Source organism: Homalodisca vitripennis, chromosome 4, assembly GCF_021130785.1.
Source record: "Homalodisca vitripennis isolate AUS2020 chromosome 4, UT_GWSS_2.1, whole genome shotgun sequence".
NCBI lineage: Eukaryota > Metazoa > Arthropoda > Insecta > Hemiptera > Cicadellidae > Homalodisca > Homalodisca vitripennis.
This window is the reverse complement of record NC_060210.1, coordinates 81551469-81570763: the sequence shown is the minus strand read 5'-3', so window position 1 is coordinate 81570763 and position 19295 is coordinate 81551469. Positions and strand designations below refer to the sequence as shown.

The window sequence follows — 19295 nt, the reverse complement described above, 5'->3', positions numbered from 1 at the left end:
TATATATGGGTTGTGAATTGCCCACACTTGGTAAAATACTGACAATGAGAAACGTAAGGTAATGCTGTTAGCTTGGATTGTATGAGTTGCCTGATGCAGTGTAGAGGTAATAAAACTGGAAGTCTATGCAAATGTGTAGAAAGGCAACAGTGAGTTATTTATAGAAAGTGTTATTGAGTGACCAGCAAAGTGCAAACTCTCCCAGCTCCAGCAACTCTCAAGGCTGCCGATAGACATCTCACCAGCCAACCAACAGTTACCTGGCACAGTGTATGGTGGCACAACTTGTCATTACTGTGACTAGTACTAAATTACCAATGTAATAGTAGAACAATTATTCCTCATTTTGTTAATTTTTTTTATGTAATCTGCTTATTACATAGCTAGACTTTCATATTTTTCGATAATCATGGTTTTTACGAGTATTATACAGAATATCAAACTGTATTCAAATATCTTAGACTACTAACTTGTAACATTTTTTTATGATAACCTTCACACTATTATTTGGTAGTGAAACAGATTTATAAATATTTTCTTTGACTTTAATCTGAGTATTTTTATAGACTTCATAGCTTCTAACACTGGCATGCTTTTAAGGGGTGCCACAGGTGCACAGGCATATACTAATAAGTTGATTTTTTATTATATAACTTTGGTGCAAGAATTATATTACTACCAAAGTACAAGAGTTATGTTATTCGGCTTGCTGGTGCCGGTATTTATGTATTATTTTATTGTTGTATTTGTAATGCAAAGTTCCTCTATATCCTGTTTCCTACTGCCCCTCCTCGACATCACTTGAATCGTGTATAGTCCACTGCAAAATTGAGCTGTGGTTTGTAAGAGTTCTATGTTTAAAAACATTTGTCAAAAAGCTTCAAAATTAATAATTTGGAGTACAATTTCGAAACATTTTTCGGGGTTAGCCCGGATCCCTCTTTTTGTTGGAATACCCTCCCCCCCAAAACCCTACAGTATGTCAGGCACCTCCAAATCATGAAACTTGCACACGCCTTTGGCTTCCAATACTAATATATTTTATTGTTTGACTTTTTTACTATCACAAGCTTCATACAGAGTTTTATAAAAAACACTATATCTAATCGGACGTAGAAAATGGATATGGTAATACTATGTTGAACTCAACATATACAATACACAGTAATCATCATAAAAGTTGAGCTTTTATTCATTAAACAAATTAATGCATATCTGAAATAGATTATGATGTATCTTCATAAAAAGATTGCAAATTAAAGGTTAGTTACTGTTATTTGATAAATGTTATAATACAAATGTTTATAAAACCGAATTCGTGGTGGTTTCAACTTTGGAAACTTTGATTTTAATTTTTGTTAAGTGTTTTTTTTTTGTAGTTACTCAGAACTTTAATCTCCATTTCCAATCCTAAACAATTGAGTCTCACACCATGAACACTACTGCATTTAACCAAAACAGTTGAATAATAAATATGAGCCGAGACATGTTTCATTCAGAAAGCATGAATGAACCACGTTTTTAGAATTATAACGTATTGATAATTACAACAATAATCTGTAACTATTGCAGTTTAAAAAGACTAGTATGTGTTGGTTATTTAATATTCTATGAGAAAATGTGGCTTAAATCTTTTGCCACTTAAAACATTAAAAATGCACTCCATCATACACCAAATAAGAAACTTTGTTTTTTAAACTTTTGAATCTTATCAAATAAACAATAAATTAACAAATGGATTATCTAAATTAAAAAAGTTCTTGTAGCATCTACATGTAAATATATATGGTGCACCAACTGAGGGGGGAATGAACAAGACCTGTCTCCCCAAAGAGCACCTTATTTCAAAATAATCGATTGCCTAATAGTCTATTAGTGACTAAAAATAACATTTATGTTGGAACTTTGAAATCAATCATAATCAAGAGATCAGTTCCCACAGTAATGAGTTGTCGAGCAAACAACTATTTTGTTCAATATTTAGTTTTAGTGAAATACACATCATATAAATTGTATTTATTGCAGAAGATTTTATTCAAGCTTAATGTTGATTAGTGGTAGAATTATTTTACTTTATACACTCTGACTTGATATTTGCCCTCCTTTAATTAGTTCAAAAGTACTATAAATTAACTACTTTTGGACCTAATACAGTACTCCAAAATTTTGCCAGTGGAGGGCCCCCTGGACCTCCCTACTGATCTGGAGGGTTTTCCATACTCCCGACACCATGGTATTCCGGACATGAATATTCATATATATACCTATAAATATATATATATATATGAATATATATATAATATATATATATATGAATATATATATATGAATATATATATATATATATATATATATACACGAGGTATGTCTATTAAATAACGGGACTGATATTGTAAAAAAATTCATTTTCATTTTAAACATAATTACTTATTATCACCTTCAATATACACCCCTTCTCTATCCCTGCAACGCTCCATGCGAATTTTCCATTGTTGGAAACAATGCTGAAAGTCATCTTCTGTCAACTCTTCCAGGAGTCTTGCCGCTTTTTCTTGAACAGCTTCTATGGATTCAAATCTCGTACCTTTTAATGCAGATTTCACCTTAGGGAAAAGATAAAAGTCGATGGTGCTAGGTCTGGCGAGTAAGGTGGATGTTCTAACACTGGGATGCTGTACTTGGTCAGGAACCGCTTGACAGATAACGCGGAATGAGCTGGCGCATTGTCTTGGTGCAAAATCCATGATTTGTCCTTCCACATTTCGGGTCGTTTTTTTCTTACTCTTTCTCGTAGTTTATTAAGTACCTCAAGATAGTAATGTTGATTAATTGTTTGACCTTCAGGAACCCAGTGAAGATACACAATCCCACGAATGTCGAAAAAAACAATCATCATTGCTTTAAATTTTGACTTACTCATTCTTGCTTTTTTGGCTCTCGGTGAAGTTGAGGTCTTCCAATGCATGGATTGGCGCTTCGTTTCCGGATTATAAGTAATAAACCACGATTCATCACATGTTATTATTCTTTCCAATAAATTTGGGTCATTTTCAATGGCATTCAAAGTGTCAGTACAAACATTTTTACGAGCTGCTTGTTGATCAATCGTAAGAATTTTTGGTACCATTTTTGCACACACTTTTCGCATGTTCAAATTGTCATGTAAAATTTGCCGTACACATTCTTTATCAATGCCTACAGATTCAGCATCTGCACGAATGCTTAATCATCGGTCAGACCGAATCAAAGTAGCAACTTTTTCGACATTGTCTTCCGTTTTTGATGTTGAAGGACGACCTGGCCGCGAATCATCTTCCACGTCTTGTCGACCATCTTGAAAACGCTTAAACCATTCAAAAACACGAGTCCGCGATAAACATTCACTGACATACACTTCTTTTAGTAAATTATAGGTTTCGGTAGCGGTTTTTCCAAGTTTAACGTGAAATTTAATAACAATTCGTTGCTCTATTATTACGCTAACCATTTTTCCGGCAAAACAAAATAACAACACTTACATAAATGAAGGTTATGACACAACGATGTTGTTTACAGAAACGAGACTAACTGCATTCTGAAGAGGAAGTCTCAAACTACACAGCTGTTGGTCATTGTTGGTTGGCACATGCGCACTCGTTCCACTACAGCGTCAGTCCCGTTATTTAATAGCCATACCTCGTATATATACACTAATGAACGTATACCGTAGTTACTTACAGTTAAATTAACATGTAATTATTTTTAGAAAAATGTAATTTTTAGGTTATTTTTTGTGTTAGCGATAATACAATGAACACAGTAACAAACAAAAGAATATGTTATCTACCTATTGGGAGGCTATTTATTTCACACACAAGCAAATTTTTAATGTGTGTGATAAGACCTGTAAGTCAACCAAGGCTAGTAGGCCTACTAAGTACATGCAGAAGGAGCTTGTATTTTGCCTCAACAATTAGTCATGGAAAAGTGACTACGGAATTGTTGTTGGAGAACAAATGAATGGTCAATTTACATTTCAAGGCCTAACCAGTTATTACTGCTAATAGTGTTGGAGAAACAACTTTCATTAAAATACAGAAATACTACTATTTTTATGTGGTCAGTTTCAATTACAAGTTTTGTAGTTTGTATCACATTCAACACCATTTAAGAATATTACTATGTATAAAGACAAAACTAATAATAATTTTTTAACTGTGTCTTTATACTAATTTTAATTTTTATACTTTTAGTTAGGTCATTTAATTAATCTTTCAAAAACAATTGCATGTATCAAAATAATGTTTAACAAATAAATATTTGAAAATTTTTCCTTACTTAGTTGATTGGTTTGTTGTCTGGGACTATGTCAAAATAAAATATTTTTAAGTGCATAAACATGGAGAAGATCAAATATATTATTTAGTTACATATTCTAAACTTATTAGATGACTAAAACAAGGCATAATTTATTTTGAAATATAACATTTTAATTTGCAAACTGTTCAATCTTTCTTAAAAGTTCAATTGACTTCAATTAAGTTATTAAATTTAGAAAGCAGCTGCTCTAATCGTTTAAACTATTGTAAATTAAAGGCTTCTGTTATTAGATTTATGAATAACTATTTTTCATTTTATTAATCAATTGACATAACACCTCACATTTAATTTTAATTGATGGATTTTTTTAAATGCAAAATTAATGGTTGAAGAGAAATTAATCTATTTCTAGGTTGATTTGGTTAACAAATTTTGTAAGATTCTAATTATATATCTAGAGCCATCCCTAAGGCTGGTGGCACCTAGAACAAGTGTAGCCTCGGTGCCCTCCCTTCAACGAACTTAAATATTAACTTGTTTTTTGAGAGTATTACAAATTTTAAAATCAATTTTTACTTATTGACTTTTTATTCTTAACTGCTGTTTCACCATATAACGTCATTGAAAATGGTTATCATTTACATGCGTTTCTATGCGGCCCTCCCTTCAACGAACTTAAATATTAACTTGTTTTTTGAGAGTATTACAAATTTTAAAATCAATTTTTACTTATTGACTTTTTATTCTTAACTGCTGTTTCACCATATAACGTCATTGAAAATGGTTATCATTTACATGCGTTTCTTTGACTTGTTGTTTGATTTGCAATAACCAAAAAATATATTAAATTTGGCATCATCACAAAGCAATGAAATGAAAGTACTACTAAAGTGTCAACAACAGCTAAAATATGAATTGTGCTTCGCTAAAGTTGCAGCTACTGTCTTAGTGTATCTTATAGTTCTGCATATAGGGACCTGTTTTTATATCGGGCTCAACTATTTTAGTTTGAATAATAGTTTATTTTAAATAGTTTATGATGTGGTTATCTCATAACTTTCTTTAAATAAACAACATGTACAGGAAGGTTTAGAGTTATCATTCACAACTTGTTTGTTTCAGGAAATGTAGACATAGTGAATGGGAATCTAAAACTGATACTGGGGTTGATATGGTCTCTCATTGTTCGTTATCAGATTGGAAGATCAAAATTTCCACCAAGAAAGCTGATGCTTGCCTGGCTTAAGGTATGTTCATTACAAACTTTGAATATGTATAATAGCTAATGAAACAAAACACTAGATTATTTTATTAAGCTTATTAGAATATTTAAACCGTATCTTTTAAGAGGTTAGTACAAATTTGAACAATAAAAATGAATATAGAGACAAGTAAAAAGTACTCTTGGCGACTACCTATGATTTTTGTTTAGAACATATAATATAGAATGTACCCTTCATTACCCTACAGTTCTCAATTTTATTTGTTTTGTAGGCTTGTATCACATGATTCATAGGCCTGTATCTCATGTATTCACATGAGTCATTTTTAGATTTAATCATAGTTTGTTACTGTTTTATGCACATAAAATGTATATGTTACTTGTGCTGCTTGTCAATCCTTCCAAACAACTTGTATCTCTCCATTAATTAAAAATCGTTTTTAAATGTTTGTTCACTTTCTAGAATTTTAGGTGACATTTTATGTTATTTATCTTCACAATACTACTTATTGAGATCAAATCAAATTGGTGGCAACTTTGCCTGACAACAAAATAAACTATTTACTCTTTTTTACAATCAATTACTTACATTATTAAACATTTTTTGTATGGACTTGGGAAAAATTACATAATTTCTTCAACACTTCTGTTTTTTTTTAAGAAATTTGTTTTTTGTATACTATACCAATAAAAAAATCTTCTTTATGTACTAAAACCTATATATTATTTATTGAAACCAGTGTGCAACTCTGTGTTTATTAACTTCTTAGAATCTTGAAGTTTGTACATTTTTATTTTAAATTGAACAAGTAGCACATGTACTTCTTGAGTTACTTTTATGTTTGTTACATAAGTAATAATTTTATTACAATATGGATTACTATGATGTGAATTACTTCTCGTCCTAAAAGTTTGTTTATTTAATTCCTTCACATTCAATATAAAGTGAAAAAAACTTAAAAAGAAATATTTCTTGGGTGAAAGAAACAGGGAAGGGATCTTATTATTACAGAATAGAACCTTCCAATTAAAAGTACCTTGTATATGAGCATATTAATAAAGAAATAATATTTTAATAATACAAACATGTTTTGTTGGTTTGTAACTGTGTATTTAAATGATCAGTAACCAATAGGAACTACTGGCTGGCACAGTGCATTTACTAGTGCAGGTGAGGTGAGACGTGCAGCTAGACGCATGAGTGAAGGTGGTTTTATCCGCTTTCACTTTGCCCCCTTGACCCCTGAAATGTCATCAGCTGAACATTACATAACATGTGGTGCATCTGCCAAGCTAAACTTACATTTGAGATACAGGAAATTTGTGTTGTCATGCGATAAGTTACGTAACATATTTATTTTTTTTAGTAGATTTTTTTATTCAAAATCAGCCTATTGCAATTGCTTTTATGTTATCCCTATCAAAAATGTTTGCATAACTTCATTGGCCATAACCAGAGCCGAAAACTACCCTCTGTTTCAAAATGTATATATATATATATATATATATGTATATATGTATGTATGTATTTATGCTATATAAGAATAAGAATTAGAATTTTATTCTGCCAGAAAATATTCCACACAAATACATATAATATATAACATATATAATGTGGCTTGTGGAACTAATAACTTTCCCTAAAAACCCAAACAAGTTAGAACTTGATACAAAAATGTTATCTTATAATTATCTCAGCTTTCGCAAGCTCTCAAGTTTGCTGTCTAGCTTGTTGGTATGCCTTTTTCTTTTATTACTGCAGCCTTTCAAACGTTAAAAATTCATAATTTGATTATTTATGAACCTTCAGAAAAATAATTTACTGGAATGCTTTTAACATCTCCTAACCTTTTCTTACAAACAATTTTTTAAATCTCAAACCGATTTCAAGATACTAAGTACTTGTAAATCCCATGAGAAATGAGTTAGTCATATTTCAGTTTGCATGAACTCTATCTAAATCAGAAGGATTATTATTTCTCCTCCTATATTTGTACTACTTGAATTTTACAGAAAAAGAAACAGTTAAAAAATTAGAAGTACTGAATAATATAAGTTGTTTTATTTAGCCTAATTTTTTTATATTTTATAAAGCTCTTTATTTGTTACATTTAGACTTATACTGTATTAACTTATATCTAAGTTTTACTTTCACTCCACATCGACTCATTGCTTACACAATTAAATACTTGAAATATCTGTGCCTTGCTGTAGAGAATCATCTTCAGTCAATAGATTTTATTTAAACCAAAATGTCCGTAATATTAACTATACTTTTTGTCTTTTTTTAATTAATATATACACTTTAAATATTACATTGTATGGTGTGACAATAATCTATGCCTTTTAATAATGCAATTCAAGAACTGAATTGTTTGTTTAAAATATTTCAAACACAGCTTGTTTTAAGTAGTATAAAACATTTTAGTATACATAGAATACTGCATAAGTGTAGAACTAATCAAATTTCAAGAAACATTTTATCATTCATTGTCACAATATGAGGTACTAAAATGCTGAGATAATGTTGTCACAATGCTAAAGTGCTTTTTGAACAGGATATACACAGGTGATATTTTATTTGTACAGTCTCCCCATTGAAGTTATTGGTTGTGCTACTGAGAAACTATTTATTATTGATAGAAATAAAACTTTACATTTATTATATAATTGTTAGCAGCGTACACTATTCTCTCATAAACAATTTAGTTAAAAAATAGTTTCCAATACAAAAACTAAATTTGAGAATAATTTTTGAATTCAAGACAGCTTGAAGTGAAGGTGACAACTACTTAATCCCAATGGTTTTGATTTCATACTTTCAGAAACGATAAATATCTAATATTGCATTCTTTTTGTTAATTTATTATTACATTATATTAATTATTACTCTCTAAATTTTTAGCTAATAGAATTCTAAAGTTATAAGTACACACAAAAGAAATAATTTTTGGAAATGTTAAAAATAGTAATAGAATAATTCTATAGGTGATGACATTTTAATAGTCGTTGTCAATTATATACTTTAAATATAAAAATTTCAGAAAATGATTGTCAGAAATGTAATTTTTGTTATGCAATAACATTTGCTGTTCTACAATACATATCTAGATAGGAAGTTCTTGTGATGTTGGAATGCTGTCACAAGACACAAACCCAACCTTCAACTCTGCCATGTGATGTCATGAACACTCCTGTCTGACCTCAGCTGGCCTGCCTGGTCCTCTCCTCCCTCCCCTCACTACCTATCCACTTGTATATGTCTACCATCATCAGCCTTATGTCCCCCCCTTTAACGTGCAAATTATTCTAAAAATAATTGCAAAGCACTTAAGCATAAAGTTGAAAAATGTTATTTTACAAATTACAAATTTAGTTTTAAAATCCATTGGACACAACGTATGTATGTGGAAATAGAAGGAGTCTTTTTAAGAATGTACTCACTATTTTGTGATCAAAGTAAATATTGAAACCTCTTTGTGAACTTGTGGTTAGCGTTTTAGTAACCAATACAAGAGTTTAAGGCATGGGAGTATAATAATTACAATATATATATACATATATAGGAAGTGTGGACCATTAAAAATCATGACTCAAGATGCAAACAAATAAGGGAAAATAAAAGAAAATGAACATAGCACAGATTTATAAAATAAAAAATTACCAGTGTAAATTATCGTGCTTTATGTTATTTATCGTGGACTATCACATTAAATATGCATAATGTTTAGTATTTACTACTGTGAAATGAGTATGTAGAGCAAGTCTAATATTCTTTTTTTAACATTATTCACATCTATCATCAAATAATAATAATAGTTATCCAATATTTTAACATACTTTCCATTACTTGATAGATGATGATTTTCAATGAAACTACATAAATATTAACCCATGTGTTGTTATAGGCAGTACTACCGGAATGTAGAGTTACCAACTTCACAACAGATTGGAATTCCGGCATATTTTTGAGTGCGCTGTTGGATTACTGCGAGCCAGGGACTATTTCCTCATTGGAAACATCTGGATCCTAATGATAGGTCTGTCATATGCTCTCTGATATCATCAAAGTTTATAGATCACCACAAAAAACTCACCAGTATTGTGCAGTTGTGAGGGGCTGTACTACTTTATTTTATTTTATTTTAAAAAGTTACAGTACTTGATCCATTTTTATTTAATATTTTAATTACAGATTTTCCAAAACATTTACTTGAGGGTGCTGTTTTTATATAGATGACACTTCTCTTTTCTCCTGTAATAAGAATCTCATCAATCGTCTAATGACCATGAAGTCAGTGGAAAATGAAGTCTCGAATTGGTTTCCCTCAAACAAATTGCTTTGTAATCTAGATAAAACCCAAAATATTGTATTAAGCTCAAACTCAGGAGATTTAATCAGTAACGTTGCTTGGCATGTACGCTGATTCAAAACTAAATTAGGTAGCTCATAACATTAAGAACCGGTGCAGTAGAATTTCTAGGAATTTCCAGTAGGTAACCTGATTGGAAAATTGAAAGACATTGTTGCTGTAGAGTATACAAGAACAGCATTTTGGTTTGTTTCAATCCCATATTTCTTACGGTATGATTCTCTGGCTCATGCAACATCTGTGAGAGATATTTTGTTGATTCAAAATAGGTTTATAAGAACTATTCAAAGGCAGGCACTTTTGATATTTGTCAACCGCTTTTTGCTCATTTGCAGATATTGACAGTTATCAATATTTACATTTTTCATATATTAGAACTGTATACAGAAATTCTAACCTACACTTGTTCATCACCAGACAATTAATACATGCTCATAGTACAAAAAAGTTTAAGCTCAATATTCTCAACATAGATTAACTAAGACTGGTTCATACCGTAAAGTAAACTCTGTAGACTTTTTTTAACAAGTTACATAAGTCTGTTCAAGCAGTATCTCTTACTGCTTAAAAATAAGCTGTTGAATTAGCTATTAAGTAATCCATTTTATACAGGAGCTAAATTTCTCAACTGTGAAGTAGATTTACTGTTCTGAATTGTTTCTATATTGACTTGTTCTTTGCAGAGCCCTTGTATGATTATTGCATGATTGTACTTTCATATTTGATCACTTTAAATTATTGTAAGGTATTTTATCACTGTGCTTTTATATTTGATTATTTTAATTTATGACAGTGCCTATTCCATGTATGCAATGTGATTAATGGCAATAAATGATTTGATTAATCCAATTAAACACAAAATCATGAAGATTAGTCTAAAAACGTATTTTTAACTAAAAATGTATAAACTGTAAATGTAATCTAATTTAATACTAAATAATTAGTAAAATTATATCCTTGGTAAAAAATGAGGTTATTTTCTTCAAATGGTCGTGGAAGGGTGTTCGGTTTCCTGACCGTACGGAAATCAAAGCATTACCATTAGAATAAAATGTGTTACTAAATGAACCATTCTGTTTCATTGGTGCTTTGAATCTTAAAATTTATGATTTTTGCTTCTTCATGTAAACATTGTTTTTGTTCTTAAGATGATATTATTCTGTTACATACACCTTTAATTACTTTAAACGTAAATTTGGATTTACCCTTGAACCGGACCTACTCCTTGTCTATTTCAACATATTGAACTCATTGACCCTAACGGGAAAAGTGGTTCAACGGTGATACTATTCTCTGCATTAGAGTAAAAACAAACACTGAATCAGTGTTTCCAGCATTTTTGAAAATTACAATTCCAAATTGAATGCAATTTTCGTCTCTGGCAACAAGAATCCAAGGCCCTTATAGCCATGATGGCAGATGATGATGTCCTCCTAGAGTAAACTGATTCCACCAATTGATTAAGTGATTCACTGAAGAAATAAAACAATTGAATTATCCAAAAGAACTAAGATACCTCTTGGGTGTTCTATTCAGTTGACGAGTTTATAATGAGCTGCTGAGATGCAATTCAAAACTAATATGATCAATCTTCTTGTTCTGATGTAAAGGTATCATGAATGGTTGGCACAAGTGAATGGCATGTGAGCGAAGGAGAGAAATTGTATCTGCATGAGTAAGTGAGTGTCAGTTCTTTGTAAACTTTAATGCAATGCCTTCTATATTATAAAACTGACGTTTTTATGCAATTTTAAAATTGTGGCCATAAATAAGATTTATTATTGTTAAATTTTTCTTTTTTCTTTATTTGTCTATTTACCCGTACTTTGCCCTTGCTTAACTAGCTATTGATATAAATAAATAAACGTTTGATTTACAATAATTGCTATTGAGTTTATTTGTCACATACAGGGTTTCGTGGATTATACTGCCATGGGCACATGAAAAAATTATATCCAACATAGGAAAAATTGTGGTACATGTTAAATTTGAATTTATACAAAAATAGGTTTAAATTTTGAAAAATTTGGAATCATAAATTGGGTAGATCTTACTTAAGTTCAAATCCAGTTTTACTTTGTATGTTCCATTGACACTTATTCATCTTCCAATCATCCTTGTCGGCTTAGTGTAGATTTAATTCTGGTAGTAGTAATCCTTGCAGATCTGAGTTCTGGTTGTCATCCAATATTCAAGTGTTCATCATCTAGTAAATGGTTTTTCTGTTCTTGGATTCAAAAATCGAGATTCATCAATTTAATACAAATAATAAAAGTATTACTGTATTTAATAACTCAAATGTTTATTAACTTTGATGAGAAAAGCTTCTTCCAGTCTCCTATTAAGCCATCATTCAAAAGAATAAAATTCCATTATTGTAAAGTCACCAGCTGATCTAAATTCACTTTATAACTCCAGGTGTTGTAAACTTACTTTGCATAACAATCTTCATGATATTACGATTTAATGTATTCTGTGGTATTTGGTCTAAAGAAATTTTTTTTTTTATCTGATGATTCAATTTTACAATAGTTTATGAATTTCTATCTTATATGTATAATAATTTGTTTTATGTTAATTTTAACTCTAAAATAGGTTGCTAGTTTTTCTTAATTTTAAAATCTATTGATTTATATATGTTTATTGTAAGTTATCAAAATTGTATGGGTGTATGTTCTTCTTCTTGAATGGATTCCTTTGTGTGTGTGTACTTATGTGTTATAAACTCCTTATTTAAATCTCAAAACTTGTAAATTCGGTCTTACAGGGTAACAGGGTAGATAAAGAAGTATGCAATTCTTTAATTACTTTTATTGATCTTTGTTATGTTGATGTTTATGATATTGTGATCTACTGCTTATAATGTGTATTGCTAATTTTGCATTCATAAAATAATTAAATAATTGTAACATAATATACTGTAGATTAATATATATTAAGATTAAATATCACTATACTATTTTAAATGCGTTTCTTATAGTGTGCGTAACTGTCGGACTGCCATGGAGCTTGCAAGAGCTCAATTTGCAGTTCCCATGGTCCTGGAGCCAGAGTACCTTGCATCTCCCTTCCTAGACGAGCTCTCCGGCATGACATACCTCTCTTACTTCATGAAGGAAAATAGTCCCGGTTTCCGATCCACCTTACGTTGGGTGAACTCTCAGCTCAAGGAGAAACATATATCTAACTTTACGGTAAAATGAAATTCCTTAAATTACGCTTTTGTTGTCTTTTATACATGGAAGATCTGTCTTCTAACAAAAATGGTAAAAGATTTTTTTAATGAATTTTTATATTTGTACAAAATATTAGAAATGCTTGTGTTCTTTGTATGTTACCTTTGCAACACTTTACATTAGTTAGTGGGTTAATTAAAAATAAAATAAAAATATAGTTGAATTAGATAAGAAAGCGTAGAATGAAAATAAGTGTCAAATTGAAATATTGTGATGTAAAAGATCAGTTTTATTGTAATGTTTTTGTATTCAGATTGGATTGAAAGTTAACCCTAGAACTGTTAATCGACATAATTATGTCGGTTAATGCCGCTTTTGTGGTGTTAACCGTCAAAATTTTGTCGATCAAACATTCCCTCCTATAATTACTTTTTATAATATACTCCGGTAACGTATCGATATAATTCATGCACCATTGGATTCGGGAATAAAAATGCTAAGGAACAGATGAGTTTTATTCCTCTTTGTATTATGGTTATGACGTAGCAAGCTTGTTATTTTGAACGTAAAAGAAAACGCGACGCCGTTTGTTGTGACCGCCATATTGCCGCTGCCGTTCTGTATCACTTTCGTGCCGAGCTGTGGATATTTGTAAGTTTTAATAGTTTTACACGTGTTTTAGTGTCGTATTTAATGTGTAGTGTGTTGTTTGATGTCGTAGTAGTGTAAACATATATATTTTAGAATAAATCAATTTCTATTTACTGAAATATGTTTGAGAAATTACCGGCTTTGTGTAGGCTATGACTTGGCTAAAATTCATTTCACATAGTTTGTTATTGTTTTCACTTACTAAACGTTATTTATATAGCACTATTTTTAGCTCTGAAGTAACTATTTATTTTTGGTAAATAGATAGTTTTCACAATAAAATATATATTTCCTGTAATTTCTTTGGTTATATATATAATAACTGTTTGGGTTATTCTCTATTTTTTTTAATATCTTTAGTTATATTTATAGTTTTCTAACTACATAATAATATTTCCTATTACTTATAAACCACAAATTTATAAATTTTGATATAGTACAAGCTTTAGAAACTATTTTATATTTTGCTGAATGAAAATTTTCACAAAATTTTTGAATAATTTTGAATAATGGCAAAATTTAACTTTTTTTACTTTTAAAAAAAAATAATTTATGGTAATTATTTCATTACTACTGTATATTCTATTTTATTCTAAGTAATAAAATATGCAAAATAACATGTATTCATAGATAAATGTATTTGAAAAACTTGTTTTACCAAAGTCTTACGTGTACACACCCGATTTTCAGAATTTATACGCATCGCTGCTTTTTGTTCTATAGCTTTATGATGCTTTCATAAATGTGTATAATGTTTATGTTTTTCTGAAACTAGATAAAATTTGACACAGAATGGCTATCTCACTTATAAATATTTCTCACTATAACTTCATTTGCTAGGTATGGTCCCCCCCCAAATTTAAGAAATATTTTTCGTAAATTTTATATTTGATTAAAAAAAGTGTTTATTAGAACATTTTTTATGGTTAATTTTACAATATAGTGCAATTCTACGTTTAATTCTGAACACAAAAATATATACTCTTATTTATATTGCTTTTATTTTATATTTTTAATAATTTTTTTTTAAAAACCTTGCGCGAAGCTCCAAAACAGCCCGACACTACAGGATGAAATGACCGCCAGTTCTAGGGTTAATACACATTATACAGGGTTTAAAATATCTTGTTTTAGAGACACTAATGATGGAAACAAATTATGTACTAGAAGTACAGGTTAGAAGAAAGTAGATCCCAGGATATTAGTTATTCATTTAATGAAAACAACTTCTTTTGTTTTTATTAAAAGGAAAATATAGCTAAATTCTTTTGTAATTTAATGCTAAAAAAATTGATTAATTTCAAAATTTTATAAGTTAAAAAATCATATAGGACTATCAAACCATTGTCACTATTGAACTAGCTAAAATGCAAAAATTTAGAAATATTTGGTATAGAATCTAAACTTTAAAAAATAAAGTTTAATTTTGAATTGCTAAAAATTGAAACTAGACATACTCATAACACAGCTTTACAATAAACTAATTGACATGTTTAAGGAAAATAAAAAACAACAAGAAAACAGTAGTACCTGCTATTAATATATTCAGATAAAAAATACTGACATTTAAATTGAATGTATAGACAAAATTGAAATTCCAAGATGCGGCAAGTATTTAATAGTTTTTTTAAAGGTTGTAGACATATTTAGCCACAGGAGATGGTGAAGATTTTGTGATTACAGGATAATAACATTTTTCTTCAATATATCCTCAATTATTTTTTATTTTGATTATTATAAAAGAATTTATAAATATTTTCCCATGACGGAGTATTTTTCAATGTTGGCAGATCTCAACTCAGCACAGATGCAGTGGATAATTTTAGTTGTGACTAAAAAACAGCAGTAATTCATTGTTGCAAATGATCCAAGTTCTGAAATCTTTCGATATACAATGGCTACTATATATTGTGTTACTGGTAACAGTATATTGTATGTTCCCAGAAAAAGATTGTTGAATTGTATCTTTTTAAAGAAATGATTGAATGAAAGTCAGTACAGTTTTTGGAAAGAAATAAATTTTGAAGGGTGTTTGAATGGAGCGTCCTCCTGTAGAATCTGTATTAATGAGTTGTGCACTAACAAACTCTCAATCAAACTTTTTGAACTCTGTACCATACCAATTCTTTCCAAAGCCAAAGCAAAACACTTTATCCATAGATATGTGCAGAAATTATCAATCTTGTAAAACAACATTGCAACTAATTGTACTTTGGAAGACACCAAAATTAATTGGATTATACAATGGTCAAACTATGAGAGTATATTGATCAAAAATAGTCGTAGATTATACTGTAAAACTAATATAAGTAATCCTTCCTTTTGTGATTCAAAATTATTTGAAATTTATAAGTTTTTCCTGTGAGATAAAATGATCTTATGTAGCTTACAACTTTATTTACAAACACATTAATGACAATGGTTACACAGATATTACAAATATGTTTTCCTAACGGATATTTTTAAATTTATTTTCTTACTTTTTGTGCTTGAGGAAGTAATTTCAAATAAACTTTTCTCTCTGAATTATATATCACATAATTTTTCAATATCTTTAATTATAATTATAGTTTCTATTAACTCTGTTACGTTTTGTTATTTTGATATATTATTATGATTGTGATTTATGGTAATACAGAATCGTTTCTTATTTATTATTTTGTAATGTAATGTATATTCTCATAGAGAGACTGGAACGATGGCAGTGTGTTGTGTGATTTGACAACATCTCTGGGAGCTCCAGCCAGGCACCAACTCAGCAATGATCCCCTCGTATGGGAGTCCAATCTCAACAATGGTTTGTTACTCAAACGTTATTTTATAGCTTTACAAAGAATTGTCAATATCAAACTAAATTTTAGATAGTTTTAATGGAACAATACCAATTCATAAATTAAAATTTAGGTATCAAATATTAGATGTATTATTATTATTATCATCATCATAGAAGCTGTCAAATAACACTTGTAAAGAGTCATGGTGAAGGGTTCTGTTCAGTTTCTTGCCTATTTTAAGGGCAGAAGTTCTTAAACTAAATATATTACATACACAATTTAGAAGAGTGAAATGAATTTTGAGAAAATACTGAATACATTTGTATTTGTATTAATAAGATTATTTTATATGCAACAAAATTCTAGCAACAGCTCATTAAGAAATGTAATGTTTTTGTATAACTTAAAAACCACTTTAGAATTTTTAAATAAGGATGAACTAGTGTAGACCATAATAAAGAAATAAACTGATATTATTATTATTGGATTGAGAATAATGCCTTAGCAACACCTGTTTTAGTAATCAGCTGTCACTAAACAGAAAATAGTCTCATAAGAATTAACATTGGAAGTTTCGACTCCAGTAGAGCAGAGCCCTATAGTCAGATGTATTTTAAACCTGCAAAAGGCACATCTAGAATATAAGATCTTTTGATTAAAATACAAATATGTGCACTAAATAATAGTTTTAGATATCTAAAATTGTCAAAAAATAATCATTTTCTGTTTATAGGATGTATCAGGACTATCCCAAGTGCGTTTTGACTCACAGACTGGATATGGAATTTATATTGTATCATAATTAGTTATTTTTTACAATTTAATATTACTTCATAACAGCCCCAGGTAGCTGAGTTATTAGTGTCTCAGCTTATCACCCCAGACCAAGGTTTTATTCTCGGTTTGAGCTTGACATTTTTACATGCTAACAGTAAGCCTAGAGCCTAGTGTAATTAATGTAATAAACAATTCTAGACTGGAGTTTCAGACTATCCATCCACACACAAAATTACTTTATAATCTAAATGTCTTGAAAAAAAAGAACGGCCGATCCACTTTTAGACCTTATTCTTCCATCTTCTTGGGTCACTGGCACGTGCAAGGATACGACAGAATAAGGGGAAAGAGTCAATACAGTACAATGTTGATTGTACTGATAAAAAGTACAAAGTGCTATGGTCACAGACAGGATGTGAAACTACACTCTCTCTCTCTCTCTCTCTCTCTCTCTCTCTCTCTCTCTCTCTCACTCAGATCAAAAGTCCGACGTCTTAGACTACACGGCCATCAGCACACTCTAAAATATTTCTGAACTTTGTGTGGTACTTTAAAAAAATTGAAACTAGTATTTAATATTGCAATGTTCTGCTTTTATGAGGATAATATTGTAAATTGGAAATTAAGTAAGAACACTAAAATACAAAACATAGTCTATCTTAAATAACCATTCATATAAATATAAGGAATAACCTTATAATTTATATGGAATAACCACCATATAAATTTATGGTGGTGAAATTCACCAATAACATATTTAGAAATGCAAAGCTTCAAATCGCTTTATAATCATTTGAAAAATCCTAAAGATCATTTGATCATATGTGCACTGAATAGTAATTTGCTTAGTACTTCGCACAGCTTCTTTCTTTGTTGGAAATATTATTTGCATTACCACACTAAGTTGTATTTCTCCAGAGAGGGAGAGAGAGATATGCTAGGAATTTTGTTTTGCATTCTTCCCTTCACTTATGATGGTTGTGTGAGCAGGTATTAACGCTGGTCGGAAACTAGGGGTAGAACCCCTTCTGAGGGCCAAGGATATGGTTGACTCAAACGTAGAACATCTGGGTGTTATGGCGTATGCTGCACACTTTCAGTGGATACCCCCACGCACTGCTCCCTCCCTTACAGTGGCAGCAGGCAGCGACAGCCACACCACTAGGATAAACACTATGGTCAGTCTTGCATGTTTGGTTTGGTGTTTGCTTCATGCAATTTAATAAATGATTTATTTGTACATTTCATATGATTAAACTATATTAGGTAACCAATAACATTGATATGTAGAATTTTTCTTGTAGATTGGTATTTCTTGAAAATTTTCTTTGCTAAGATATTTAACCAAAATACAATATTTTATTAAGAATTTCTAAAACAATTCTTACCATTTTTGTAAACTGGTAATTATTTATAGGCCTTTCGATTTTTAAGAAACAAAGATATGAACACATCTACATAAATTCTCAATCAAAAGTTATAAATGGTTGAATCTTTCAACTTTCATAACTTGCGTGAATTAGTTGATAACGGATTGCATGATTGTTATGAAATATATAAATATAATTTGTAAATATGTACAGTGTAAATTTGGATTAAATTTTATTTTTAATTTGTAGAATTTATTTAACTGCATAAATATTGTGGCTCTAACTAATATTTATTCACATTATGAGTTTAACTTAAAACTCCAGGTAGGTCTAGATAGAATTTGTATTAATATTTTTATCATTTCTACACATTGGTATAACACTGTTTGATCCTCATCTACAAAGATTTTTCACAAAGTAACAGACACTTTGAAATAATGTATTAGCAAAATAAAGCAACAAAGTTTCACTGTACAAATTTGTAAGGTACATTCTTAAGGTAACACTTACTGAAGATGTTTTGCATAATGTCACTGTTGTTGTTCTTTATTGTTACACAATCTTAGAGAATAATACACGTGTCAATACATAAATAAGAAAATAAGACAAAAACAAGACAGAAAAGCAATCTGTTAGTCGTCAGTTCTTTCAAA

General features: G+C 29.9%; 1 protein-coding gene across 1 annotated transcript in view; it reads left to right on the top strand.

Moving 5' to 3' along the window:
- Window positions 1–19295, top strand: part of LOC124359627 (filamin-A-like) — a 154833-nt gene that overhangs the window by 28466 nt on the left and 107072 nt on the right. Inside the window, 6 exon segments of the mRNA XM_046812528.1 lie at window positions 5422–5546; window positions 9430–9519; window positions 9521–9561; window positions 12875–13088; window positions 16407–16518; window positions 18263–18450. Of these exon segments, the coding sequence (XP_046668484.1) occupies window positions 5422–5546; window positions 9430–9519; window positions 9521–9561; window positions 12875–13088; window positions 16407–16518; window positions 18263–18450 (770 nt within the window).